The sequence below is a fragment of the Canis lupus genome, chromosome 6 (assembly GCF_003254725.2).
Source record: "Canis lupus dingo isolate Sandy chromosome 6, ASM325472v2, whole genome shotgun sequence".
NCBI lineage: Eukaryota > Metazoa > Chordata > Mammalia > Carnivora > Canidae > Canis > Canis lupus.
In genome coordinates, this window is record NC_064248.1 from 32,184,869 (window position 1) to 32,212,127 (window position 27,259).

The 27,259-nt window shown below is 47.6% G+C and overlaps 1 protein-coding gene across 3 annotated transcripts in view; it reads left to right on the forward strand.

The window, feature by feature from the left end:
* GRIN2A (glutamate ionotropic receptor NMDA type subunit 2A) overlaps positions 1–27,259 on the forward strand; it is a 546,872-nt gene that overhangs the window by 152,882 nt on the left and 366,731 nt on the right. For 2 of the 3 annotated variants that reach the window (XR_004816765.2, XM_025416530.3), the window contains exons 1-3: positions 15,677–16,332; positions 16,966–17,156; positions 18,600–19,031. Coding sequence is in view for 2 of the 3 variants with exons in the window: in XM_025416530.3 (XP_025272315.3) it covers positions 18,618–19,031 (414 nt within the window). In the remaining variant the exon portion in view is untranslated. Of the gene's footprint in view, positions 1–15,676; positions 16,333–16,965; positions 17,157–18,599; positions 19,032–27,259 lie in introns of those variants that run through there. The other variant, XM_025416531.3, reaches the window with a different exon arrangement.

The window sequence follows — 27,259 nt, forward strand, 5'->3', positions numbered from 1 at the left end:
GTGAGGGCCTGCACAGGAGACAATACAACGTGGTGGAAAGTCTGTACACTCTGCTTGAGTCCCAATCCTCTCCTATGAGACTTGGGGCAGATTACGGAAACATTTATTTATTTATTTATTTACTTACTTACTTACTGAAACTTTTAAAGTTTCATCACCCCTACTTAAAAAAAAAAAAAAAAAAAGAAGAAGTCATCACAATAACAGTAACTACTTCCTAGGGCTGTTTTGAAGATTAAATGGAGAACATGAAAAACTATCTGGAGCAGAGTAAGCAATCGATCAACATTAGCGTACCGCCCTGTGATGTAATGCTTTTTCCCAGCTCAAACTGGCAGGCTGGTTTCTTCCCCCTCTGTCCTTCCTGGCTGGGTCTGGTGTTCTTCCTTGGGAATCCCGGCACCCCTTTGAGCTCCAGTGTCACAGCCCTCTCTGTGTATGATGTCTTCCCCTTGGGACCAAGGGCACCTTAAGGCAAGATACTGTGTCAGCTACTATAGGCTGGGTTTTGCTGCAGTAACAAACAACCCCAGAGCTTCGTGACCTCCAGCTGCAAAAGTTCATTTCTTCCTCACATCGCCTGTCCACCCACGGCCTCTCTCCATGTCATCTTCACTCTGGGATCTGGCAGATGGAAGTATCACTGCGTGGAACATGCCAGTTTTGAGGAGAGGGGGGAAAAGAAGACGTGGTGAGTAATGTTAAATCTGCCTGGAAGTGACACATGTCCATTCCACCTGTATGTCGGCAGCCAGAACAAGTCACATGGCCACTGCTGAGTCCCGTAGGGTGGGGACATAAAACTCACATAGGAGATAATCCAGAATCCTTGGAAGACATCATCAAAATCAACCATGGAAACCTTATAAAATTCATTTTATAAACAATAATGATACCAACAGTAGCAAAGTACCGGATGTGGTTCTAAGTTCATCCCATATGTTAACCCATTTAAACCCTCATAACAACCTTGTGAGGAAAGGACTGTTCTCATTCCCATTTTACAGATGGGGAAATCGAGGCACTGAGCAGTTACAGTCCCATGCCCAACATTGCAGAACTAGCGGAACCTCAAGGGCTGGAGGGAGGGGCAGTGTTGTGATGGGAACGAAGTGGAGGACCAAGAAGGAGCCATGGGTTAGAATTCCTGGATCCAGCTGGGGAGCCATGAGGCTCCTTGCCCCTCGGCCCCTCCTTAGTGACCTTCCTCCGCACCAGGCGCCGGGGGTCCTGTCCCTTCCCATAGCTCACATTCAGCTCCCCACTGAAAATCCTATGTTTAGGCCCTTCTGAACATCATAAAAATGTCAATTAAGTTGATTTAAAAATGCTTCAGTCTCATTAACAACGAACTATTAGTGCTGGTTCAGGCAGGCAGGACTAAGAATAAATAATTTGAATATTAAAAGGTTTCTGGTGTCAGGAATTATCAATGATAAATTATTCTCCACCCCCACCCTCTCTCTGGCTGTCAGGGATCCCTTCTTCCCTGGACAGGAAGAGTCATTACCACAAGTCTGGGATTTGGCTTATTTGGCTTATTCAGAGAAGGAGTGCAGGTATCGTAGCCTCCGGAATCACTGCTCTTGAGACATTGGGTCTGACAGATTTAAATTGTTAGCATTCCTGCCACAGACCTTGTTCACAGCCGTTTACCTGACCCTACTAATGTTTGGTGAATAAATAAAGGAATGAAATTAAAGATACGAGCTTACATTTGTGCCTGTGAATAGGAGTCTGTGCTCTGCCCCTTCCTAGCTGTGTGACCCTGAATAAGTCACTAGACTTCCCTGAGTGTTAGTTGGTAATAATAATAGCTACTTCACAGGTTGCAAAGATTAAAAGGGGTGTCCTTTGTTAAAGTGCCAGGCACATAGTAAGCACCCAGTGAATATTAGCCATCATCATCATCTTCATAATCATCATTTTCATTATCATTATAATTTGAATTAAAATTATATTTAACTATCATAATTCCAAGCCTAGAAGGGGAGGAATTAAAAAGTTTCCTGGTTCATCCCCTCAGAGAATATTCTGCAGCCACTAAAAATGGTGTTTGCAAAGACAGTTTAATAACAGGGAAAAATGCTCAGGTTATGATAAGTTTACGAAAAGCAGACCGCAGGATGTCGTGTGCTTTGTGATTGCAGTGATGTTAAAACAGAATAAAAACATGATGGAGATACAGTGGAACATTTTTAGTGATTTTTTTTCTTCATGTGTTAGAATTACTATTTTCTTCAGTGTGGTTTCTGTAGGTTTTAATTTTTTGCATAAGTATGTTTTATTTATTATGAAAATTTCCCAACATACCCAAAAATAGAGAGGCTAGTATTATGAATAAATATTATGAACATAAACCCATCCCTTAGATTTAATGATTGTTAACATTTTGCCATATTCAATTCATCTTTATTTTTCTTTTGGGTGAAATTTTTTCTAAAGATTTTATTTCTTTATTTGAGAGAGTGAAAGAGCATGTGTGTGGGAGAGAACATGAGCAGGGGAAGGGAGAGGGAGAAGCAGATGCCCCGCTGAGCAGGGAGCCTGATGTGGGGCTCGATCCTAGGACTCTGGGATCATGACCTGAGCTGAAGGCAGATGCTTAACCAGGTGCCCCTTGGGTGAAACATTTTAGAGTTACTGATATCATACTACTTTCTTCCTAGATATTTTAATATGTATCTCTAAAAAAAATAAGAGTAGTTTCCTACCTAATCATCATACCATGATCACATTTGACAAAATGAGGAATAATTCCTTAATGTTATCTGATACATACTCTATATTCAAATTTCCCCATTTGTACCTTAATATATATTAAATATATTAATATATAAAATATATCAATATATAATTAATATATATTATATATTAATATATATAATATGATGGGGGTGCCTAGGTGGATCAGTCAGTTAAGCTCTTGGTTTGGCTCAAATCATGATCTCAGGGTCCTGGGATTGAGCCCCGCATTGGGCTCCATGCTCAGCACAGAGTCTGCTTGAGATTCTCTCCCTCCCTCTGCTCATGCCCTTCCCCCTTCTCAAATAAATAAACAAATAAATCTTAAAAAAAAAATCATGCACAACACAGACCAGCCAGGTGTTCCCCTGAATGTCTCAGCTTCTGCATTAGCTTTTCCTTTCTGGTTAGTTGCTTTTATAATAGGACAACAATGTGATACAAAATATACCACCTCTGTAGTTCCCAGCCACTCTCCCTACTGCATAAGCAGCAATAGCAACTACATGTGCCATGTCTAAGCACTTTATTTGTAGTATCTTATTAGATTCACATAATGGGGCATCTGGGTGGCTCAGTGGGTTAAGCAGCTGCCTTTGGCTCAGGCCATGATCCCAGGGTCCAGGGATTGAGCCCTGCATCTGGCTCCCTGCTCCATGGGCAGCCTGCTTCTCCCTCTCCACTGCTTATGCTCTTTGACACGTGCTCTCTCTCTCAAAAAAATAAATAAAGTCTTAAAGAAAATAATTCACACAATAAACTCAAGGAATAAACACTCTTTTTTAAAAAAAATTCAATCATTTTATAAATGATGGAGATGAGGCACACAAGTGAAATAACTTGGCAGGGCTGGAGAGCTGGCCAGACCGGCTCTCAAGCCAGCATGCTTAACCACCACCCAGTGTTAAAAGAACTGAAAGAGGCACTGCAAACTAAGGAGGAAGTTAGGGAAGCCAACTCCCCCTTCCCTTGGGGATACTCAGTGCCATCTTCCAGGGAGGGGACCTTGCCATGATGCCTGGGGAGGAGTCTGGAGGGAGGGGATCGAGTGGCATCTACAATGATTAAGTCTCTCCTTGAGCCAGAGCTTGGAGCTGTTCTGAACATCTCCAGGGCTTCCTTCTGCTTTCCTTCACCTTTTTTTTTTCCTGCTTTCCTTCCATTTCTTCCATTCTTAGCAGATTGGAAGGGCCCTAAGAAGCTTGTGCTTTTCCTTGTCTGGGCTTGAGAGTTCCAGAGTCTGCTATTTATAGGCAAGGAGACATCAGACCCAGAAAGCAGCCCTCTAGAGAGCCTTCGTAGTTGCCAGGGTAAGGGACACATGGGATTCTCCAACTATTCCGTTCTTGGGTCTGCATTCATGCTCATTCTAGAAAAATCAGGCAAAGGACACAGTGCCTTTGGGAAAGGACACTAGGAGAATTCAGGCACCTGGGTTCCTAGCTAGATTTGCCTCTGCCATGGACAGGCTAAGTGTCTTTGGTCATGGTGTCTGGCTTCCCTAAGCCCCAGTGTCCTTCTGCATTATGTCAGATTTAAAGCTGTCACTTCTATTTCTGATGTGAGGTTGTTATAAGATTATATAGGGATAGAAGTGGGAGCGCTTTAAAAAGAAATGATGGAGGTATAAGAGCTCCCCTCTAGGGTGCACTGCAAGAGTTGCAAGTTCAGATGTGCTGCCCTGGCTGGGGAGATAGCAGCGTATGCTTTCCTGGAGAGCTGCCATGTTCTAACATGACCCTACCCCAGTGTCACGGTTGATTGGTCAAGATGTCAGGCAGTTGACGCAGGCTGGGCCAATGAATCATTGGCTTGGGCTGTTTGGGCTCGGAGAGGGAGGGTGGTCAGTCATTCTTTCCTCTGGGTTTAGGGTTTATTGGAAACAGGGAGCACAAATACGCTCTCTGACTATAGAGGACGGCAGTTTGGTGAGGGAGGGTGAATGCAGTGAGTAAGAGGGAGAGAGACATGTGGAAGCCAGATTCCAGCTGTCCTTGGGATCAAACTGTATCTCGGGGTTTGACTGTTCAACCCATTTTTGGCTTCTCTGAGCCAACCATTTCTCCTTCTCTGCTCCGCCCCCTCCTTTTTTGGCTTAAGTGATTCTGAGGTTGTTTCTGCCATTTAAAAGGGTATCTGAAAATAAATAAGATAGATAGATGATAGATAGATAAATAGATAGATAGATGATAGATAGATATCTGAGATATTAGGCAATAGGGCCCTTTCAGAGTCCAAAGAAAGAGAAAGCTAGGGTGTTCCCAGAGCTTAGAGATCACCTTCTGGTCCCTCTACCTTATTTTACAACTACCTCCAGCATTGTTAATCACCTTGCCTGGATAGGTGAGCAGGCAAGTAACAAAAACAACATAAGACTCCAAGTCTCCTGACTTCCATCCCAGGGCCTCCTCTGCCTACTTTTTATTTGGGCAGCATATAATAATAAAACATGTTAAAAAATAGTAGCTCTTACCATCTACTGAGTATGTACTAAGTTCTACCCTGCACTAGATGATTCTCATGGTTATCTTAATAGTGACCCAATGAGGAAAGTGTTATTTTGCATAGTGAAAAACTGAGGTTCATAAAGGTTAAGCAACTTGCCTGAAGTCACACAGCTAGTGAGTCACAGAGCCAGGATGCAAACACAAGTCCTCGTGTTTAATCATAGTGCTCTGTCTCGCCTTCAGCTTCCTGCTCTGCTGAGAGTAGCAGGGGCCACATAGTCTTTGAAGTCAGTGCCTTGCTGAGTCTGTGAGATTGAGCGGTCCCCAAGAGATCTGTCATTTCCAGCATCTCGTGGCTACTGGCATGGGAGTATTGTTCTTGGACTTGTGTTATTTACCCAAGAATTTGCAAACCTGCTTCTTGCTTAGGTAACAAATACCTCTGCAAATATGGATGGGAAATTGACTTTGCTTATTCAGAAGGGGGGAGAGCTGCAAGCATTCTTGGGAAAGCCTTTGGTGCAAACATATGTGGGTACAAAGGAGGCCCAGGTTTTGCTCATCAACCCCATTGTAGAAAAAGGGATTCTCAAAGTTTCTCTGTGAAGGTGGCTTTGGTGTTTATAAACCCTGTAGTGGATTCACTAAGGTGCCTCCCATGTTCACAGAGGTTGGCCAAGTATTAACTTCCCAAAGTATTAACTTCCCAAAGTATTAACTTCTGGTCACCTATGACAGGTGGGAGGCTTGTTAAAAGTGCAGCGTAACACACTGCCCCAAATCTTAGTGGCTTAAAACAACAATAGTTAATTTGCTGATGAATCTTCAACTCAGGTAGCATTTAGCAGTAACAGCTTGTCTTTGCTGGGGCAGCTCAGCTGGGGCCTGTAGGATCCACTTTCAAAGTGACTTACTCACGTGGCTGGCAGATCAGTGTGCTTGTTGGTGAGGATTCCTGCCAGGACTGTAGGCTTTGGGCTGTGGGCCTTGGTTCTTCTTTATGGAAGCCTCTCCATTGGATGCTAGGGCTTCCTCACAGCATGGCAGCTACACTTTCCAAGAGTGAATGTCCTATGAGAACAAGGTGGAATTACATTGCTTTTTGACAGTCTAGCCTCAGTAGTCACTTAGCGACACCTTTCCTGTGCTGTATTTACCTGAGGAAGTAAAAGAGGCTTCATAAACTGAACCACTTGTTGAGGAAGTGGCAATAGTGGTTGCCTCTGGGGAGAGAAACTAGGTGCCCAGGGCAGGGAAAAAAGAGAGCAAAGAAAGGGACAGTAAAGAGAGAGACAAGTGAGAGAGGAGAGCTGCTTCTCGCTGTAGGGCTTGGTTTGTCTTTGACGTGCACAAATATTACCTTTTGTTTAAGAAATGAGTAAAAATGGGCAGCCCGGATGGCTCAGCGGTTTGGTGCTGCCTCCAGCCCAGGGCGTGATCCTGGAGACCCGGAATCGAGTCCCGCGTTGGGCTCCTGGCATGGGGCCTGCTTCTCTCTCTGCCTGTGTCTCTGCCTCTTTCTCTCTGTGTGTCTCTCATGAATAAATAAATTAAATCTTTAAAAAAAAAAAGAAATGAGTAAAAGGCCAAGATGGCAAGGATGTAGTGGGTGGTTGTGTTGGTGTGTGAGAGTGGGTGTCTGCACGTGCTCACAGTCTCAGGGCAGGCATGGGTGATGTGCTTAAAGCAACACCCTGATGGTAGCAAAGGGGAGGGATCTCCATGGCCAAGGCAGGGCCTCAGGCTCCAGCATGCCTATGTCCCTGAGCTTTCCAGAAAAGCTCATTCTGGCTGACCTGGCCCATCTCTTCCAATGGAAAGAGATCCAGCTGTCTGCCAGGGGCTGAGGAGCCCTAGAAACTGCAAAACACGCCCATCGGCAGAAAGCATAAAAATCCTCCATCTTTTCACTAAGAGCAAAACAAAATGAAACAGACAAACAAACAAACAAAAAAAACCCCAAGCCCCACAAATATCACATTCAACAAAGAAAGCTATGAAGTATGATTACTTTTATTACATTTATTACAGACCCAGTATGTGCCAGATGCTTTACCTCATTTCATTCTCGCCGCCACTGTGATTTTACAGACAAGGAAACTGAGGCCCCGGAAGGCAGGATGGCTTGCCTGTACTTGTGCAACCAGAGGGGAGGCACAGAAGTGTGGTTGCAGCCAGGTCTGTTGGTACCTGAGTCTGGTTGCTGGGACTTCGGTCTTTCCTCCTTTCCCTATAGCCTGGATCCTTGGGCGGCTTTGCCTAATGAAAAGAAATGTTCTTTATGCAATTTGGACCCAACCGCTGGACTTGGCGACACTTTGTTTTGTGACTTCCCAGTAAAAATGGAGTTCTTTTTTAGGAACAGTGACTCTCGGAGGGCAGAGCCAGGAACTTCAACTGGAGGAGAGACAGCAGCAAGTAGCAGAGTGAGCACCAAATAGGGAGGCAGGAGGCACCAATTCTAGTCCTAACTGGCTGTTGGGCAATAATATTAATGCTCATTAATATAATAGCGATAGCCTCTCCTTGTCGATCTCTTGTGTATCAGGTGCTGTGGTTAAAGAATTCATGTCTATCACCTGCTTTAATTTCAGCAATCCCATCAGGGAGGGAGGTACAGATATCCTCCCCATTTTGTGGATCAGGAAATTGAGGGGTCAGGCATGGAGCAACTTGCGGGCAGCCACAGAAATAGGAAGGGTTACATGCAAGATTGGGCCTGGGCAGAGGAGTTCCAGAGTCTGCTTTTTATCACTGTGCTACTATATTGATACAAATATGAATGTAACACAGACACAGACAGTGGCCACCACATATAGTCCCGTATCTGTGTGGCATATACTCTTCCACTCACTGTATGCAATATAGCACTCAATCCCCGAGGCGACTCTCTGAGGTGGGAATCGTATTTATTTCCATTTACGGTTGAAGACATTGACTTGCCATTTGACTAAGGAGAGGATCATCATCTTCCACTGCATGGTTGTGTTCTAAGAGCTACTGCTTTCAGCAAAAGTGTAAAGATAGGCATGGACCCAGGTCAGGTGGAGCAGGAGCTGGCTTCTGACTCGGTCCCTCCCTCTCCCTCTCAGAGAGAAGCTGGGGTGCTGGGATAGGTTGGGGAGGTGGCCGGACAAGTGCCTTACCTGTACCTTCTCCAGAGGCTAGAGGCACAAGCAGCTCCCTGGGGCCTACCACGCCTGGCTCCATCAGTCCTGGCTGGGCAGCCTGCCGCCTTGGCACAGTGGGCTACAGCCCGAGGCTCCTGGGCCCTGCGTGGCTCGGTGAACTGTGTAAGGAAGGGAGACTCTGCCAACGTGTCACTGGCCAGCTCCCCTGTGGGCACCATCTGGGATGCACTGAGCCGGGGGAGCCAGGGCCGGCCAATGGCTGCCTCCCCCGCCCTGTGGGCCTCACCTCCCTGAGCGTACACGGGGAGTGTTCAGTTGAGGGAAGTATCTGTCAGGGGACAGATCATCCCAGGGGAACCTCTTCTTTAAGCCCCCAAAGGTTCCTGTCAGGCAATAATAAGCTTACTAACAATTCTGACTATGGCTGGCTGCTCTAAGTGCTGTGTATTGTCTCACTAATTTACTCCTTACAAAGCCCCATATTTAATTAAGTGCTATTATTATCATCCTTATTTTATAGAGGAGGAAACTGAGGCACAGAGAGGCTACAGGACCTACCCACAGTCACGCAGCTTATACGTTTAAGAGCCAGGTTCACATTCTATTTGTTACTGCTTGGCTGCCTCATGAGCCCTGGATTCTGATCTTGGCTCAGTGACTCCCTGATGAGCAATTCTGTGTGGTCACCTGCTCCTTATAGTTCTTCAGTCTCTTCCTCTACAGTGCAGGGGTTGGACCACATTTCCAAACTGCGTTCATCAGAATCCTAGCATTCTTCCAGGAGCTATGTGTGGGTGGGGGTGGAGTTGGGGAAGGGGCGAGGAACCTCCTACTCCCTTTCCACCTGGGATCAAAGCACCACTCTTCACTGCTTCCTGTGAGGGATGGCATGCAGAAGGGGTCCTGCTACTCAGGATATGAGCATTAGCAATTGCTGACCTGACCTTCTTATATCCTAGAAGAGGAGGAAGAGAAGCCTTAGAGAGACTAAGGGACCCATCTAAATAGATCCAGCATATTGGTGACTTAGACAATGCAGTGGTTCAAAATGCGGGTTCTGGAGCCTGACACAAATGGGTTCAAGCCCTAGCTCTGCCTGGTACTATTTGGCATTCTTGGTCAGAGGCAAGTGTTTGACTTGCCTACTTGACTTCTTGACTACTGCACTGTTGCACTGTTTTACTACCATTAAGAGGGATAGTGATGTCCCAAGTTACTCCTCTAGTGAAAGAACTCAGTAACTGGATCATCTTTCCTTCCCCTCCTCACTCCCAGCCCTAATTTCCAAGTCAAATGTCTTTGGACCTGCCCAGTTAGATGCAGATACCAGGGGTACCCAAAGACTGTCCCCACCTCAAAGAACAATTGTAGAGACTTTCCGTCTGGCAACCTCTACTGCAATTCGTGCCCCACAGAGTCTGTGTTCGGGGTTAGAGAAGGGCCATCCCTGTGACAAAAAGACCCAAATAAGAAGCTGTGTGTGACCCATAGTAACTGTGTGACCTTCAGCACCTAGCTTCACATCTCTAGGCTTTGGTGCCCTCACCTTTAAAGAGCAGTATTGGAGGTTTGATGATCCCCATGGGCCCCTGAAGCTTCAAGATGGCATGCTTCAATGATTGTAGGCACCGGGAAATATGACCTCTCTCCTTGGCATCCAGACATTTCTCCGAGAAGTCTTCTCCCTACATGCAGACTCATGAATCAGACAGAATCATAATTGACCGAGTGTCCCTCTCTATCTGTGAGGTGAGTGATGAGAGTTTTTGAGTATTCCTGGCCTTGGGAAATTGGCCTCAAATGGTCTGGCTGCAGGGCTTTCAAAGCCCTGTTCTGAGGGACTGCTCTGACCCAGCCACAGCCGAGTGAGAGAGCTTGACGTCAGGCTGGACTCTCCACACCCTGAAGTCGGAGGGAAGGGAAGAAATTTCTAAAGGAGAGGCCTGCCTTCCTCTGAGCACAGAAATTTCCCTGTGTTGGTGAGTGCAAGAAAGAGCACCCAAGACACTTCCTTGGGGTATAACAGCGTAGCCTGCAGGGGGGTGCAGGAGCCCCTCCTTGTTCTTTCTTTTGGACAAGATGCTTCTGATTTGGTTGGTCAGATTTCAGAACACTGATGGAGCCATGCTTTCTAGTGAGCAAGGTGACTGGTTGTTTAGAGGTGACACACATGTTTGGTTTCCTCCTCTCGGAAGCCCAAGGAGTTATAAGGCTCAGGCTCATTTCACATCAGGGGCCTGACCATCTCTCTCCTTCTGGCCCTTCTCTTCTGTCCCACTCACTTTGGTGCCTTCACTTGATCCAGGCCCCTGTGATTGGTTGGGCAGCATGGTCCTAGCTCCACTCAGATCTCCCTGGCCCACCCTGTCCATAGGGTCACTAGTAGGAAGCCTAAGTGGACCTCAATGCCTTCCTGTATGTCTGTATACAGGGCACACTAGAAAGGTGGTTAATAGAAGAGTTAATAGCTTCATCTGATGAGAGGGTGGATTAATTCTGCCCTCCATCCCTCATTCCTTGCCACGAAGTGTGATAATCCTGAGTGTGTTGTGCACAGTCTCTCAGCTGGTCTTCAGCTGAATTGGGGCTGAGTTGCCCCTATTGACCCCTCTCCTTTAAACATGCTTTTTATTGGCTTCCTCCTCTCCCACTTCATTTTGTGCTTTCTAGATCATCTCCCAAATAAACTAAGGTTCTCAGATCCTGATCTCAGGGTCTTTTTGTGATATGGTGATTTATAATAAGATATATATTCTTTGTTCCTGTTTCTGGCTTGGAACTCCCAAAATCTTTGGGATTTCCTAAGAGATAAGATCACAAAGGTGCCTTTTGTTATGATAAAAGGTGTTTTTTTTTTTTTTCCTTGCCCCTAAGAATGGGAGCTGATTACCTGCCCAGTGGAGCCAACCACGTGATTAGAAGGTTGGAATTTTTGGTCCCATCCCTGGCTCTCCAGGGAGGGGAGAGGGAGGGGAGATGTGAACTCAATCACCAATGGCCAATGATTTAATCAATCACGCTTATGTCATGAAGCCTCCATAAAAATCCAAAGGACAGGGTTTGGAGAGCTTCCAGGTTGGTGGAAACATGGAGATACTGGGAGAGTGGTGCATCTGGGGATGATGTGGAAGGTTTGCACCCTTCCCCCATACCTTGCCCTATATATGATAATCTATATTCTATAGTCTATATATCTGCATATCTCTGCTGTTGATTTGATTCCTTTAATATCTATTGCAATAAACCAGTAATCTAGTCAGTAAACGGGTTTCCTAACTTCTGTGAGCTGCTCTAGCAAATTGATCAAACCCAAGGAGGGGGCCGTGGGAATCTCTGATTTATAGCCAATCAGAAACACAGGAAACAGCCTGGACTTGCAGTTGACATCTGAACTGGAGGGTAGGGACTGAGTCCTTAACCTATGGAGTCTGATGGTATCTCCATGTAGGGTCAGATTTGAGTTGAATTGTAGGACACCCAACTGGTGTCAAAGATTGCTTGGTGGTGTGGGGACACCCACCCCCAACTTTGGAATTGGGTGTAGGACCGTTAGGCTATTGGAGGGATTCACACTAAAACATACTCTTATGTAACATTCACTGTGGTGCTGGGGGGAGGCAGAGTGATTTTACTCCCATTTTACTGATGAAAAAACTGAGACCTGGAAAGGTTCATGACTTTTCTCTAAGTGGTAGAATGTACAATTATTCCTTTCTCAATGGCATGTTGTGGTGTCTCCCAGGCCTCTGTCTGGTTTAAGGTAGGACACTGGGTTGCATTGGGTGAAGACCAACAAGGTACAAAATCTTTTGTTGCTCTCTTAATTTTAGTTCTCAAGACTAGCAGTGGATTTGTTTAGAAAAAAACCTTACTCTCTGATTAGAACTATTGATATCTCAATGAGTTATGGGAGCAGGAAGGGATTTTTAAAGCCTTTTGGATATTATGGGAGGGTTAACTAGCACCTCGGTTGATCCCAAAGTCAAGACCTTCAAAAAAAAAAGTTACAGAATCATTGAGCATCAAACATGGAAGGCAGCTCTGAGGTCATCATGGCTTGTGTAAACCTTTGTTTTACAAACGGACAAACTGAGATCTAAAGAGGAGAAAGTCTTTAAGGTCACCTGGTAACATGGAAGTAAGGATCCGAGAGAAAGTAAAGGAGATATAGGTAATCAGAGTCAGATTATGCTACACTCAGATATCTATGAGAGCTTGCCATTAGGAATGTCAAAGTGGAGCCAGTTCTGATCAATGGACAGGGCCACCCAGAATGCCTAGAACTGAGCAAGCTTATGATGTTCTATCAAAATTTTGAAAGAAAGAGTTCACAAATTGATTAATGATGTCTGCCTTGGCACAGGACAGGACAGGTGAGTAGTGTGCTCTCGCCAGTCCTGTGTATATATCCATGTGGTACACATGTAACTGCTAGTATGTAAAAGATAACATCAGGAAGGGACCATGGTTAGCATGAGAGGTGGACCCACAGGCTGGAATTTGGAGGGATGGTACAGATAGATTACCAGTGATGAAACAAGGACTGAAGGTGGTGGCAAGGCTGGTGTTTCAGGTTTCTTGGCCACCCTAAATTTCTCTTTTACTCTTTCTCTCTCAGGATTCTATCACCCTGCTTTGGAACCCCAATAGCCTTGTAGAACGCAAACACACTTATATTTTATTTTACACAGAAACACATAAAACAAAAGTTTTGGATCTTGGTTCAAATTTTGCCTTTGACCTCTTATCTCACAGTACTAAAGTTCATTAGTTTTACTTTCCCCATATGCAAAAGAAAGGTTTTGGGCTAGGTCTGAAATTCTTTTAAAGCATTCAGAGAGGGATCCCTGGGTGGCGCAGCGGTTTGGCGCCTGCCTTTGGCCCAGGGCGCGATCCTGGAGACCCGGGATCGAATCCCATGTCGGGCTCCTTGCATGGAGCCTGCTTCTCCCTCTGCCTATGTCTCTGTCTCTCTCTGTGACTATCATAAATAAATAAAATTAAAAAAAAATAAAGCATTCAGAGAAACATTAGTTCCATAGGATGGCAGCAACTTTTATGTGAAATAAAGCAGGCTTCCATGATCAATTTTTTTTTGGAATATTGCTGGATTAATAAACACATTAACCCACAGGACTTCTCAGATCCTTTAATGTAAGAATTCACTTTAAAGTGACTCAGGTAAGTAGAGTTCCCTAAACTTGAAAACAGAATGCACAGTACAGGATCATCTCTAAAGGTCTTTCAGCTAAAATGCTGCCATTCTTTATTTGTTTCCTTTGAGAATAGAGATATTAACAGAAGCACAATCAATGATTGGCTCATTTTACTTCTCTGTAAAATGACACGATATGGTGGTTGGTTTCTAACCACAGCATTCAAGTGGCTCAAAGCAAGTGGCAACCATGGGGGTCATTTCTTTAGTGAAGCATTTGGAGATAAATCAATCGAATTGAAAACAACTGAAACAATTTGTTCCTTAAGACTAGACTAGGTAATTTCAGTCACTTTAATGATGTGACTGGCAATAAAACCAATTGGCAAAATTGACTGCAGAACAGTGTGACTAGGGGCTCTTTTTTTTTTTTTTCACATAGTTTTTGTCAGCATAGCTGCTATGAAGGTTTTTCATCTGAAAGTCTTGAGTAGCAAAATCCTGCTCAGTGTCCTTGGCTCTGTGGTAGGTTTAGTTTTTGCAGCACAGAACATGGTAAATTGTCGTGATCACATACACACTGTTACAGTCTTCACCTGTGTGGTGGAATTCGAAGTGTCTGGCCCTAAAAGGCTCTCCACCCTGGGGAGATGTCCAGCCTGGGGCAACTGTAGCTGCCTGTGTCTGCAGAGATAGATGGTTCCTTCAAATGGAGGACTGTCTTCTTTCTCTATTCAAAAGAGACCACACCTGTTTGATCTACCTTTCTATGGGTCTGGTCACGAATGACTTTAAGCTCTACATGCCAATAATTTTTATCAGAGACTATTTCAGGGTCCACGATGATATACAAGTATGGAAGGTATGGTGGGTTATTAAGCAGGGCATACTCAGAATCAGCTATGGAAGTTAAACAAATAGACATGCTTGGCTTCACCCCTGTAGACTTTGAAGGAGTAGGTCTAAAGTGGGTACAACTACCTGTATTTTAAAAAGCTCCATGGATACAATCCGCATTGTTGTCTTCAGTCAATCCAGCTCAGCCCAGTTACGGCCTCAAGAAAGGGAATGCTTCTCTGTTCTTTGCTGTATTTCACACAACCCACCATTTTCGTTTTCCTTCCAGATTTTCTTCCATTCTTTCTGTCTTTTGAATAATAAAACTCCAGAGACTTAACATACAACAGCCATCTTGATAACAAACCCATAGTTCTCTAAACTGTGTCCTTTCTTGTCTCTATATCAGTATTGAGCATTCCCAGAAAGAGGCCCTGTGCTCTTAACCTACCTTCTAGGGACCCCATGTTGATCAAGCACCTACTTACTATGTGCTGGGTTTTGTTGGCTGCTTTACCAAGGCTATCTCAGTTTCTTTTTGAGATAACCCCGAGAAATAGATATTTTCACTTTTCAGATTAGGAATTGATAAGGGAAGATTAAATATATAGCAAGCTGAAAGGTGACATCAGGCTGATGAGTGGAGGATGCAGGGTTAGAAAGAACAGTGATTGGGAAAACCTCTTATAATTTAAGGCCTCTTTCTTTCCAAACCTGAGGTAAGGAAAACAGGGACCAGGGAATTGGAAGGAGAGATACAGTTGAGTGTAAAAGGGGCAAAGGTCCTCATCTGACAATGTTCTTCATTCATGCCAGGTTGCCAGCCAGGCCCCGCCACACACCCAGGCAGTCCCATGCTCTCTGGCTCACCCCTGCTGGTAGCTTAGAAGTGGCAGCCTCAGGGCGACTTTTGTTTGATGTAACTTAGAAAACAAGAAGGAAGCAAGTGGGGGAATGTTGAGAAGTCTTTACTTTTAGGATTCTGGCTCCCTGAGACAGAGGAGTGGGTTCCCTTCCGGGGGTGGCGAGGCACAGGGAGAAGCACTGGAGCAGATTCTGTGGGGTGTGTGTGTGTGTGTGTGTGCGTGTGTGTGTGTGTGTGTCGGCGCGCCTGTGCGTGGAGGGGGATTGCTGTACCCAGCGCGAGGCACTGGGGGAGGAGGAAGCGGTAGCAGAGATGTGAATAATTGATTCTTCAGCCGCACCAGACGCTCGGGAGCGGGCGGAGAGCGTGGTTTCAGCACCACGGACAGCGGCTCGCCGCCGCAGGCGCCCCCTCCGCCAGGCAGCCGCCGGGCCTGGCCTGGCCGCCGCCGTGCGCTCCGGGAACCCGCGGCCCAGGGACTGCGGGGTCAGCCCCGGCCCGCCCCCGGGGAGGCGGCCACGGGCGGGAGATGCGTTCGCCCACCGGAGCTCCAAGCCTCCCTGGCTGTCGCGGGGGCTGCTGCGTCTAGTCGACCGGGAACAAGTCCCCAAGTTGGCGTGGGGGGCGCCCCTGCCCCCCTCCTCCCCTTCCTCCGAGGCGACCGCAGCAGAAGCACGCCCCAGAAGCCCAGCGTGGCCAGTGCCGGCATCCAGGGTGGCTAGGCGCTCTCCGGACTCCCGTCGGGAAATGGGGAGCTGAACGCCCGCCCGGCGGCGAGCCGGCCCCGCAGCGCAGGGCCCGGAGGGGGAGCTGCCATCCTCCGCCCGCGCCTCTCCCCGCCGGGGACCGCGGGGATCCCCGGCCACACGCGCGCGCGCGCTCCCACACTCACTCGCACACACACACTCGCCCTCGCACACACCACCAGCCCCGAGCCTGGGCTGCGGAGAGGGCTCTCTGGGCGCGCACAGAGGACCGGGCAGCTGCTGTCCGGAGTGGGGCAGGAAGCCGAGCTCCGGCTCCTGGAGGGAGGCGCCGCGGGGTTGGCCGGAGCATGGGGCTGGGTGAGCGCTGAGAGTCGCGGCCGCAGCCATCAGCCCTGGAGATGACCAGGAGCGGCCACTGCTGAGAACTATGTGGAGAGAGGCTGCGGTGAGTGCTGGCGCGGGACGCGGGGCCTGGGCGGCCCCTTCGCGGGTGGGGGTGGAGGTGGGGGTGGGGGTGGGGGGGAGAGAGAGGGTGGGAGGCCTGGATGGGAGGGGGCGGCAGGACCGCAAGAGGGTCGCTGTGTGGGAATAATCGCACCTCCCTCCCTCGGGGATCCGGGACCGCGGGAGCCCGAGCCCTTCCCTCCCCCTCTCCTGCCGGCTCATCGCAAACTCAGCCAGCCCCCACCCCCCCTTCCCTCCTCTTTCTCTCCCTACCCCCCTCGCGCAGCAGCTCCTGGCCGAACAACTCCCAGCAGCCGGCGCCGCCGGGGAGGTGGTAGGGGGTGAGGGTGGAGATGCCCAGTTAGCTTCTCGTGCGTGGCCAGCCCGGGGCTCCGGTTCTCCCGTGCGCCCCGGAGCGGAGCTCTCCATATCGGCCGCGGGGTCTGAGGGTACGCACAGCGGGTCTTGGGCACTGAGGTCCGGCTTCCCCTCTCTGGGCGAGCCCCCTGTGCGCACAGGGGGCCGTGAGCACTGCAGACTGCAGCCTGCCCTCCGCACCCCCCCCCCCCAGCTCCCCTTCCCCTGCCGGGGAGCTGACCCTGCCTCTCTGTCTCTTTCTTCTCCACCCCGGTAGAGCCCTGCTGCAGAGCCTCCGGCTGGGATAGCCGCCCCCCGTGGGGGCGATGCGGACAGCGCGGGACAGCCAGGGGAGCGCGCGGGGGCCGCAGCATGCGGGAACCCGCTAAACCCGGTGGCTGCTGAGGCGGCCGAGATGCTCGTGCGCGCAGCGCGCCCCACTGCATCCTCGACCTTCTCCGGCTACAGGTACGTCCCAGCGGGAGACCTGGGCTGGGCCGGCCGGGGAAGAGGAAGACTCGACCCGAGGAGAGAGAGCGGGAGGATCAGGAGAGCGAGGGAGAGGAGAGCGGGAGAGGGAGCATCTGCGGCAAGGCGCGGGAGGAGCACCAGGGGGCGCTGCGGCTCCGCGCTCCGCGGCGCTCGCCCCGAAGAGCGCGTCGGCCAGAACGACTTCTCCCCAACTTCCCCTGGCTCCGGCGGGCGCGGGGCCCGAGGGGCGCGCGCCTGTGCACGCGTGCACGACCGTGCTGGTATTTGCAGGCACGCGCAGTTGTGCACCTGGCGCGATACATGTGTGTGCACCGGCCGAGGACGTGTGCGGACTCCGGATGGCCGTGGGCACCGCCACGGCGGCCTGCGGCTGTGCGCAGCAATGCGCGCGTGCCTGAGAGGCTGTGCAGCCCACTGCCCACGTGCCCCTAACACTTGGTAACAGGATCTGGGCTGCAAAGCCTGGGGAGGGGCTGTAGGGTTCACGTCGGTTGGAGAGCGGCTTAGGAGCCCACCTTTCCCCCCACGCACGTTCCCAGCCGGCTCCCACGCGCCGGCCCACGGCTGGGGGGGGCGGACGCGCCTCCTCTCCTCTCCGGGATTCTGCATTGCACGCGGCAAGCGTGAGAGAGGGCGTGTGTGTGTATGTGTGTGTGTGCACATGCACGCGTGTAGGGGGCGGGCCCTGGAGCCCGCCTTCAGTTGAGTGGAAGTCGCCTCGGGATCCCTCCAAGGGAGGTGGCGCGGGCCCGAAATTCCCCCCAGGCACCCCGGACCCCGGGGCGCACAAGCGAGTGTCCTCGCTGCCTTGCGCTTGGGAGGGGGTGCCCCGCGGAGGCAGGCCTGTGCTGCGCCCCGCGGGCTCGCAGGGGGCGGGGTCAGCCAACTAGCCCGGCGCGGGAGCGGGGCTGCGGAGTCTCCGCACCGTCTCCTCCGCCTCCTCTCCTCCGCACGCGCGGGGGCTGGTCTGTAGTTCGCTCCCCTCGCCGGGAGCAGGGGGCGGGGTCGGTAACTTGATCCGCACTAGCCGGGTAGGAGGGGGCGGGTGCCGGGTTTGCTCTGAGCGCCTACGCTCGGGGGCTGTGGTCCCCAGCTACCTTGGGGGGTGTGGTGGGAGATGTGGGCAGAGCTAGGTGTGTGGAGAGGAGGCTGGAGACACGGGGGGGGGAGGAGGTTGGATGCGAAGATGGACATGGGGCCAGGGCTGGAGGATTAGCTCGGATTGGAGTTATGGATAGAGTTGGGTGGAGGGATGTGGATGGCGTTGGGAATGGGGAGCGGAGTGGGTGACTCTGTCGGCGGGCTCTGGGGATGGGCGATGGGCTCTCCACGTGGCTCCTAGCGCAAGGGCTGGGTCGGTGATCCCTTCCTTCCAGAACCGTTGCTCCCCGGCCCTGACTCTCCCTCTCCGCCTTGCAGGGACCGTAAGTGGCGACTATGGGCAGACTGGGTTATTGGACCTTGCTGGTGCTGCCGGCCCTTCTGGTCTGGCGCGGTCCGGCGCAGGGCACGGCGGCGGAGAAGGGTCCTCCGGCGCTGAACATTGCGGTGCTGCTGGGTCACAGCCACGACGTGACGGAGCGCGAACTGCGAAACCTGTGGGGCCCTGAGCAGGCAACAGGCCTGCCCCTGGACGTGAACGTGGTAGCCCTGCTGATGAACCGCACAGACCCCAAGAGCCTCATCACGCATGTGTGCGACCTCATGTCTGGGGCGCGCATCCATGGCCTTGTGTTTGGAGACGACACCGACCAGGAGGCCGTGGCTCAGATGCTGGATTTTATCTCTTCACAGACTTTCATCCCCATCCTGGGCATCCACGGGGGCGCATCTATGATCATGGCTGACAAGGTAAGTCGGAGAGGTGATAGGCCGCCGGGACCCGGGAGTGTGCCAAGCATACCGCAGCCACCACAGGTCTTTGGGAGCCTCTGGCATCTGTTTGGATTTGAAAGAGGGTCGTGGCCGCTCGGCCCTGGTGAGAGCCAAGTCCTGCTTCTCCAAACCCAGAAATGAATGTCAATGCTTTTTCCCTTGGTTCTGAAAGTGGGGTACTCAGAGGCACCTTGGGTGTGCCAGGAAGATGCAGATGTGTAATGAAGTGGTGGGATGCTTGGAGGTTTCCAAGTAGTGCACAGAGGTGAGCCAGGGGCACTTGCCACACTATGGCTCATATTTCTATGATACCAATTTTACCGGATTTGTGGGAAAATGTCATTTTTTCCCCCTCCGTGGTAAGTGACTAAAACTATTTTTAAAAAAAAGATTAAATGTGGGTATGTTATTGGAATAGAATGCCTAGTTTTTAGGTGAAGCACAAAAGAGCAGAGAAATGTCATGCTTCCATAGACTGTCTACTGTTGGGGGAAGTGGGGTAAAGAATTTGAGAAGCCCTGGGCTGGAGGTGCCCAGGAGAATGTTCCTCTAAGGAGTGAGTGGAGACAATTGACTGCAGACCCTGAGCATTTTCCTACATGTTCCCCGAGTGGGGCTGACAGGGGCACCCAGAACCTCAGATGGAGGGGTTGCCTCCCCAGGATGGGTTTTGGCATGAAGTTGGGAGAGTGTCCTAATGAAAGAAGGTGTGTCCACAGCCCTTGACTTAGAATGAGAGGTAAAGTCTTTCTGTGGAGTGTCTGAGAGTGTTGGTTTGGGGAAGAGGAGAGAAAGATTCCAAGACTGGGGTGAGAGGTTATATGAAGGCCTGGTTTGAGAGTCAGGCAGAAGTGAAGGATCGGAAGAGGGTCAGAAGGGAGAAGCAAGGTGAGGAAGGAGAAAAACATTGGAGTTACGGGGGCACACAGGATCTCCATCTGAGCCCCAGGAAAGGACCAGCTGGGGTAGGAACGGAGGAGGGGGTGGGTGTATTTGTGTGCCATGGGCCCCAGCCCTGAGACCTTCTTGGAGTGTGTTCCTTGGATAGCAGGAGACATCCTAATGGAGTGAGCAGACATTTGTCAGAGCACTTTCCTTCTGACGCTCTGAAAGCACTTTTATATTCATCAAATCAGATGCTGCCTCTGCCTCAGCAATTCCCACCAGCTCCTTTGGGAACAGTATTAATTCTTTCAGGTCTCCTGGGCTGCAGCACATTCAGCCCAAGTATACAACCGATGCGGTATCTTATTAAACATTCATTTTACATGGTTTACAGCCTAGCAGAAATCCTTCGTGTGGCTGAGCATTTTCCCAACTATCTCTCAGTTTTGGGGGCAGGGTGGGGGGCTCCTTTCCAGGATGAAAAAAGTAAGGAGCAGCTGTGCCCTGCCACCAGTTGTTCAAACTGGGAAAGGTCTTAGAATCTACTAGAGCATTCTACAACTTTCAGATGGCGTGCCTGAGGCATAGGGGGCAGGTAATGACTTGGCCGAGGCCACATGGTGGACAATGGAACTAGATCTCAGTTTTCCGTTTGCAACCTGTGATCTCACATTCCAGCAAATTAAGCCTATTCTTTAACTTTGTCATCACATCTTCAAGAGGGTCAAGGAATTAATCTCCATTTTATATAGGAAGTACTAAGCCATGGAGAGGTGCAGTGAATCAGAGCCTAGGGCTTATGCATAAGGAATGACCAGCCCTCTGATGAAGACATGAAGAAGAATGCAGTTCCTAGTAGGGGTTTAGAGTATGATTTGGGGATCTAAATATTACCCCCGACTCCTCCTCCACTTCTAAAGTTTTGACCACAGAGGCAACACACAAAAGATAGTAGCCATGCTGAAAGTGAAACGTATGTATAGACTAGGGCTCAGGACAATCAAGAGGAAATCTGGTGAAATCCGACGTAGAGGAGGTGTCTTGAGGCTGGGAGGTCTGAGTTGGCAGGTGTGTAGCTCAGGCTCTTACTGGACCTACCCATGCAAAGAAGTAAGAACAGAGAGCGGGCTCATAGTTGGGCACCTGTTTGATATACGGTGACCCTGTCCACCATGAATGTCAGGCTCTGACCTACTGGACCAGCAGCTGTTCCTCCCTTAAGGGGTATTAAGAGGGAGTTTTGAGGATGTGCGTGGAAGCATTCTCTGCTCCTGTAGAATGAAACTGCTTTATGGAGAATGGACAGGAGCGTGATCCCACTTAATAGTACAGAAGGAAAAGAGAATCAGGAAATGGCAAGCAGAAGATGAGAAAGGACATTTTGAGAGAAATCAAGATTAGAGAGAGATTTAAGAGCGGAGAAAGGGGAGAGGAAAGAAAGTGTACATTGATTCAAAAATGGTGAAGGGAATTGGTTACTCCTCATTATTGTCGAGGCTTTCCGAGTTGGTCTTGATGGCAGGGAATCAAAGAAGTGAGCGCAGATAATGTTGGGGTATATGTTGGGCCCCATGTGTGGGATGAGCAGGTGATGTTGACAGGAGGTGGGTTAAAGAGTGGTATTTTGAGAAACCTGGATGTGTTAAAAAAGGAAAGAGATTGTCTGAGATGTGAACAGCCCTTCCTTCCATTAGTAGCACATCTAGTTGGCTTGTGCCTTTGCCACCTGTTTCTTTTGGAGCTGAACGCTGCATGCAGTTTGTTTGGCTCTTAAGAAGCAGCCATGAGACGTTGCCTAAAACCCTACCTTGCTTGGTTGAGTGTGCCAATGGTGTTATGACCCCAAAGCCTGAATCTCCCCAAACTGAAAAGGCCTTTCTGTCTCCCGCTATGATTTAGATGTTCATTTGGTAAAGCCCAGAACATACCTGTGTTGTTTTCACTTCCAAATTGATAACATGATAGTTGATAGTGCCCCCATGGATAGGAGTGGTAGTTAATTTGATTATTATGTAAATTGAACGCTGCCCCCTCCACACTATTTTTACCTTTCCCTCAGTCTACTTGACCCATGAAAAAAAGAACAAAGCCTTATAATAATTGAAATATAAAAATAGAAATAATCTGTTAAGTGGCAGATTTTTGTGGTGTAAATTTACAATAGAGATGTTAATTTTTGCTCCTGTCAATGGGTGGTCTTGAAATATAATTAATTTAGAAGTAAAAATAAATGGTTGATGGAGATAAAATTCTAATCCTATCTTGGTTTGGCCATTTTGATCCTCTCCAAATGGAATACACTCTGGATGCAGCAATAGCCCCTAATAAATCAGGCATATGCACTAAACCTTCACATTTCTGCTCGGTGTCCTCACATCCTCCTCCCTCTCCTCTATTTCTGTTGGCTCCCTGGGGGAAAAGGCAAGGCTTAGATTTCAGCTACATCTATCCATGTCAGTTACTACATGGACTTCGCTTTATATGATGTTTCTATGCATGCCTCATCTCTTCTACTAGACAGTAAATTCCTTGAGGACAATTTTTTTTTTAAAGTGTGTTTATGTGTATTTGAAATAATGAATACTCCTCCTCCACAGTTTATAAAAATAATTTTTCATTGTAGATGGCTTAGTATATTAATGTTTAAAGAAAAAATAAATTTCTCCCCTCTATGTCCTCTCACCAGGAGTAACCACAGTTGGACATGTGGGTCTATTTCCTTCTAAGCTCCATTTAGTTAGTTATCAGTTTAGGATTATACTGTATATATGGGATGGATTTTTTTTTTTTTTTGGTACTTTGCACTCTGTGGGCTTTTTTTAGTCAGAAGATCCAGGGTTTTCTTTAATTCCGGAAAAATCTCAGCCATTATGTGTTGGATGTTTCCTCTCCAACATTTTCTCTGTTCTCTCCATATGTAGTTTCTCGATGAGTCCTCCAGGTATCTTAAATTAAACATCTTTTTTTCCAATTCTCTATCTCTCCGTGCATTGTTTGGGAAGGTTTCCTCAGTTCTATATTCCAGTTAACCAACTCTTTTTATTTGTATCTGGTGTCTTATTTTGCCTATCTGTTGAGCTTTTAATTTCAACAGTGGCTCACATATTTCCAAGATAAATAATCGGCCCCTTTTTATACCCTCCTGCTTTTTTGTTTGTTTGTTTTATAAAAAACTCTTTTCACTTGTGAATGTAAATCCTTCCTCTGTCCTTTTGAGGATTTTAAAGAATAAAATACTGTGAAGTCCTTCTTTGATTGCTTTAGTGTCTTTGTTTCTTCAGGTATGAATTCTTTCACTTTATAGATTCTGATCATTGGATGTCTTCATATGTCCTCTAATTTTTGTTTGTGAATTTTAAGGTGATTTTTTTTCTGCCCTATGTCCGCAAGGGTATGTGCTTTTAAACTAAAGCTCATGTCAACATCGCCGCTCAGAGCTCTCTCGTTGCTCTATATATCTTGTGGTGCGGGCTTGGGTACTAGTCCCATGTAAGTTACTTCATTTTGGCTCCTTGCCACAGACAGGGGCATATTTTTTGGCTGTGACTCCTAGCAGTATGGTTTTGGGTACAGTTTTGCCTGTTATTTCCTGGGTAGATGTTGGGACCTTTGCTTCCATGGCTCATATTGGACCCATCCCCCATGAACTATGTGGCTTTGATTTTGAAATTGTAGAGTCCTATCTTTTGATTCATTTATTTTCAGGGAGTCCTCTTTATTTTTGATCTGTGATTCCCTTTTCCTATTTCTAAGCAGCACTATGTAAATTTTAAAACATCTAAAGATTTATCTATAAGTTCTGTGTCTTAGGAACAGAAAAGGGAGGTTACTCAGTGTGTTCACTCTGATTTTGACCCAATTATATTTCACATCTGGCTTTTATTTTTTTCAAACCTGATTATGTATTCATGAAATTTTCCCTTATTATTGGATAGACTTCTCAAATATGATTTTAAATGGCTGTGGAGTATTCTGTTTATACCACAATTATTGAAACTAATACTTCTATTTTTCTACCTTTAGTAAGGTTGATTTCTTGTTCACAGTGTGTTCTTTTTGACACCTTGTTCTGATCTTGCCCTTTGTATTTGTTGCTTAGTAATTGTTTGTTGATTGAATGAATGAATCAAGTTATTGGTTCTGATGCCTGCTTGCTGCAGTTTCCAGATGAACTTATCACATTGTGGTTCAGGGCTTTCCATGCAGTGTTTGTTCCCTAAATGCTGATTGATTTCATAGGTGTGTGCCAAGTCTCCTCTTCTTTTTAGTGGGCAGATAATTACTAGCCATCCTTGGGATTAACAGAAATTGGGGGGTTCCATACAAAAGGCCCGGCTGCTGCTGCTGAGTAATAGGTCATCAGCAGGAGGGGAACTTTCTCTGATAACCTGGCAGCTCTGGTGTTCGACTGTGAGTGAAACACTGAAAGCTCATGGAAAGGGCAGACACGCACATCAGAATGTTGGTGGAGCCCACTCAGCTCCTGCTATGGAGGCATCGGGTAGTTTCTGAGAGAGTGGGGAGGCCTATCTTTAGCCTTTGCGATGAGGCATGTCAGATGCAATCATCTACTCCTCCTTACATAAGTCATCGGAGAGCAAAAGGCATCACCCCAAGAGGCATGACTAACTTCCCAAATGGTCCTCGGGGTCATTGGTAATCACTTGGACTCTCCATAGCTGTGCTCTGGTGGGTTTGGAAGGGGCAGTGTCCATGTTCTTTTTGGTAGCCCCAGGTAGGATGCTTCTCTAGATGGAATGGTGGAGGAAGATAAAGGGGAGTGGGAGGGAGGTAGAAAAGGAGAGAGTGAGAGAAAAGGGGAGGAAAAATACAAATAGAATCTTGGGTTTGTAATACAGAATGATAACTTTTGGTAAGGCCATCATGAAAACAAGAGGTTGTAATGTTATTAGCTGATGTGCTTTGTTTGTCCTACACTGCCTGTTTATTATTCCAATTTGAATTAGTTGCCAGCATTAAAGTTAGGAGACATCACATTTCTAAAAAAAAAAAAAAAAAAATCTGAATTTCATGCTTCATTGGAAAAAATAGGAAGGCCTGGGAGCATCGGCCCCAGCTTTCCCCTCGGGAGGCAACAGTTGGCTGGAGATGAAGTGGAGCTGGCTGGTGCTCTTCTTTGTTCATTTCTGCACTTGCCCACTTCACCCATTCATGTTAGAGACTTGGCCCTGAAGGCCCTGGGGTTTGAGATCCCCGACATAGGGGAAGAACATACCTGGTCTTTGTTAAGAAAGCCTTTCCTGGGCAGCCCTGGTGGCTTAGCAGTTTAGTGCCGCCTTCAGCCCAGGGAGTGATTCTGGAGAACTGGGATTGAGTTCCATGTCGGGTTTCCTGCATGGAGCCTGCTTCTCCCTCTGCCTGTCTCTCTCTCTCTCTCTCTCTCTCTCTCTCTCTCTGTGTGTGTGTGTGTGTGTCTCTAATAAATAAATAAAATCTAAAAAAAAAAAAAAAAGCAGCCTTTCCTGGACATTCTCCTTCTCTTCCAGGGGCTGCTTCTTGGTAGGTGGTAAATTCTTGATGTGCATGTGGCCATGCTGCTGTGTTCACTGTCGCCATCACTAATCTACTGTAGTACCTCTGAGCCCACAGGCCTTAAACCCTTCTCAACATGGTACTCCCGAAAGCCACTGCCAACCAATTTGAGTCAGAAGGCCCCAGAAAAACCTTAGACGAAGGGTCCGAGGGCCTAAATTCCATTTCCAAATAGCAGTATGACCTGGAGGAAGGCTCTTCACCTTTCTGGGCCTTAGTTTCTCCTGTGAAATGAGGTTTGGGATGATACCATCTTTGAGGCCTCTTCCCAGCTCTGAAAATTTTAATCACCTTCGAGAAAAGACCGACAAGAAACATGCCAGCATGTGAGCAGTGGTTATCTGTGAGTGATAGACTTATGGCTATTTCAGTCGTCTAAAAAATGTCATTCCAGCATGGTTAATAAGTTGAACCTTGAGTTAGGTGGTCTGGGTTTAAATTTAAGCTTTCACTTACCAGATGGGTGATCATGGGGAAGCTCCTGAATGGCTCTGAGCCTAGGGTCTTTGTTGTTGCTTTGTTTCTGGCCCCAGCCTACCCCCAGTGTCTTCATTTTTAAAGAGGAGACAGAAATGGTACCTATTTCATAGAATAGCTCACTGCTTGGCTCATAAAAAATACTATGGGAATGCTCTTGTTATTGTGTTTGTATTTTCTAGCTTTTGTTTTTGTCAAATGGTCATGTACTTTTTAAGAACTAGAGAAATGATGAAGGGTGACGTGGGGATATGATGGTAAGCCCTGCAAACAACCGGGGATGAATCCTCTAGAACTCTCAGAAGTGGCGAGTCCAACACGAACTGATTCACATTTCCTTAACATGAACATGAATAGCAATAAGAATTTCCTGGGACAACCAGGAGCTTTTAGTTCTTCAGATTTGCCAGGGGCTTTATCCCGGCAAACTGAAGGTAAATGTTGCCAGTGCAGAAATGACCTCGAGAGGAGCCAGTCTCAGTGAGCTTTGCAGTAAATAACTCCCCCGATTGGACCATATGTTTGCACCGGGCTTAGGTCTTTAGGGTGTGGACAGATATAGTTTCTCATTTTGTCTCTGCCAAGGATAAAATAACTCAGTGATAGCCCAGGGAACCTGGCAGCCCCAAAGGTATTTGGTTAAAGAATCCTTATGTGCTTATTCTTTACACTCTTATTTTATTGCCTTCTCAAATCAACGATTGTGAATCCTGCTGGTTTAAGCAAGAGGCTTAGATTAAAGAGGGACAGTAGATTTTGATGTTAATATTTTGGTTGTCTTAACTAAATTGATTAAGATGTTGGGTGATAGAATTAAAATTCAGGACTGTATTTCTGGATTGAAATGAAAGACTCAGACTAAACTACAGGCTATACTGGAGGATTTAAGAAGAAATGATACTCTTACAGGAACGGGGATATGTAGCTGTCAAGCTTGAGGATGATTTTTGCAAGGGTCATGAACTGGTGGACTGCCTGCCAAATCTTCCTCATAGATATATTAGTATTTTGTTTCACTAATATAGTATTTAAAATGCTTGAATTTCAATGTCCTTGTTCTCTATTATCTCACATCTAGCCAGATTCACCCATTTATGTTAATTGCTTGGTCTCTGCAAGCATTTGAGATTGTGATCTCCAGTCATAGGGATTTTGTTTATTTGCTTGTTTGGTTTGGACCAGATGCACAGCAGATTCTGAGTAGTGATATGACTCTTAAAAAAGTGAAGGCTACATTTCTAGAAATACAATGTCCAAATCAAAAGAGGCGGTAGCTCCATTATACCTTT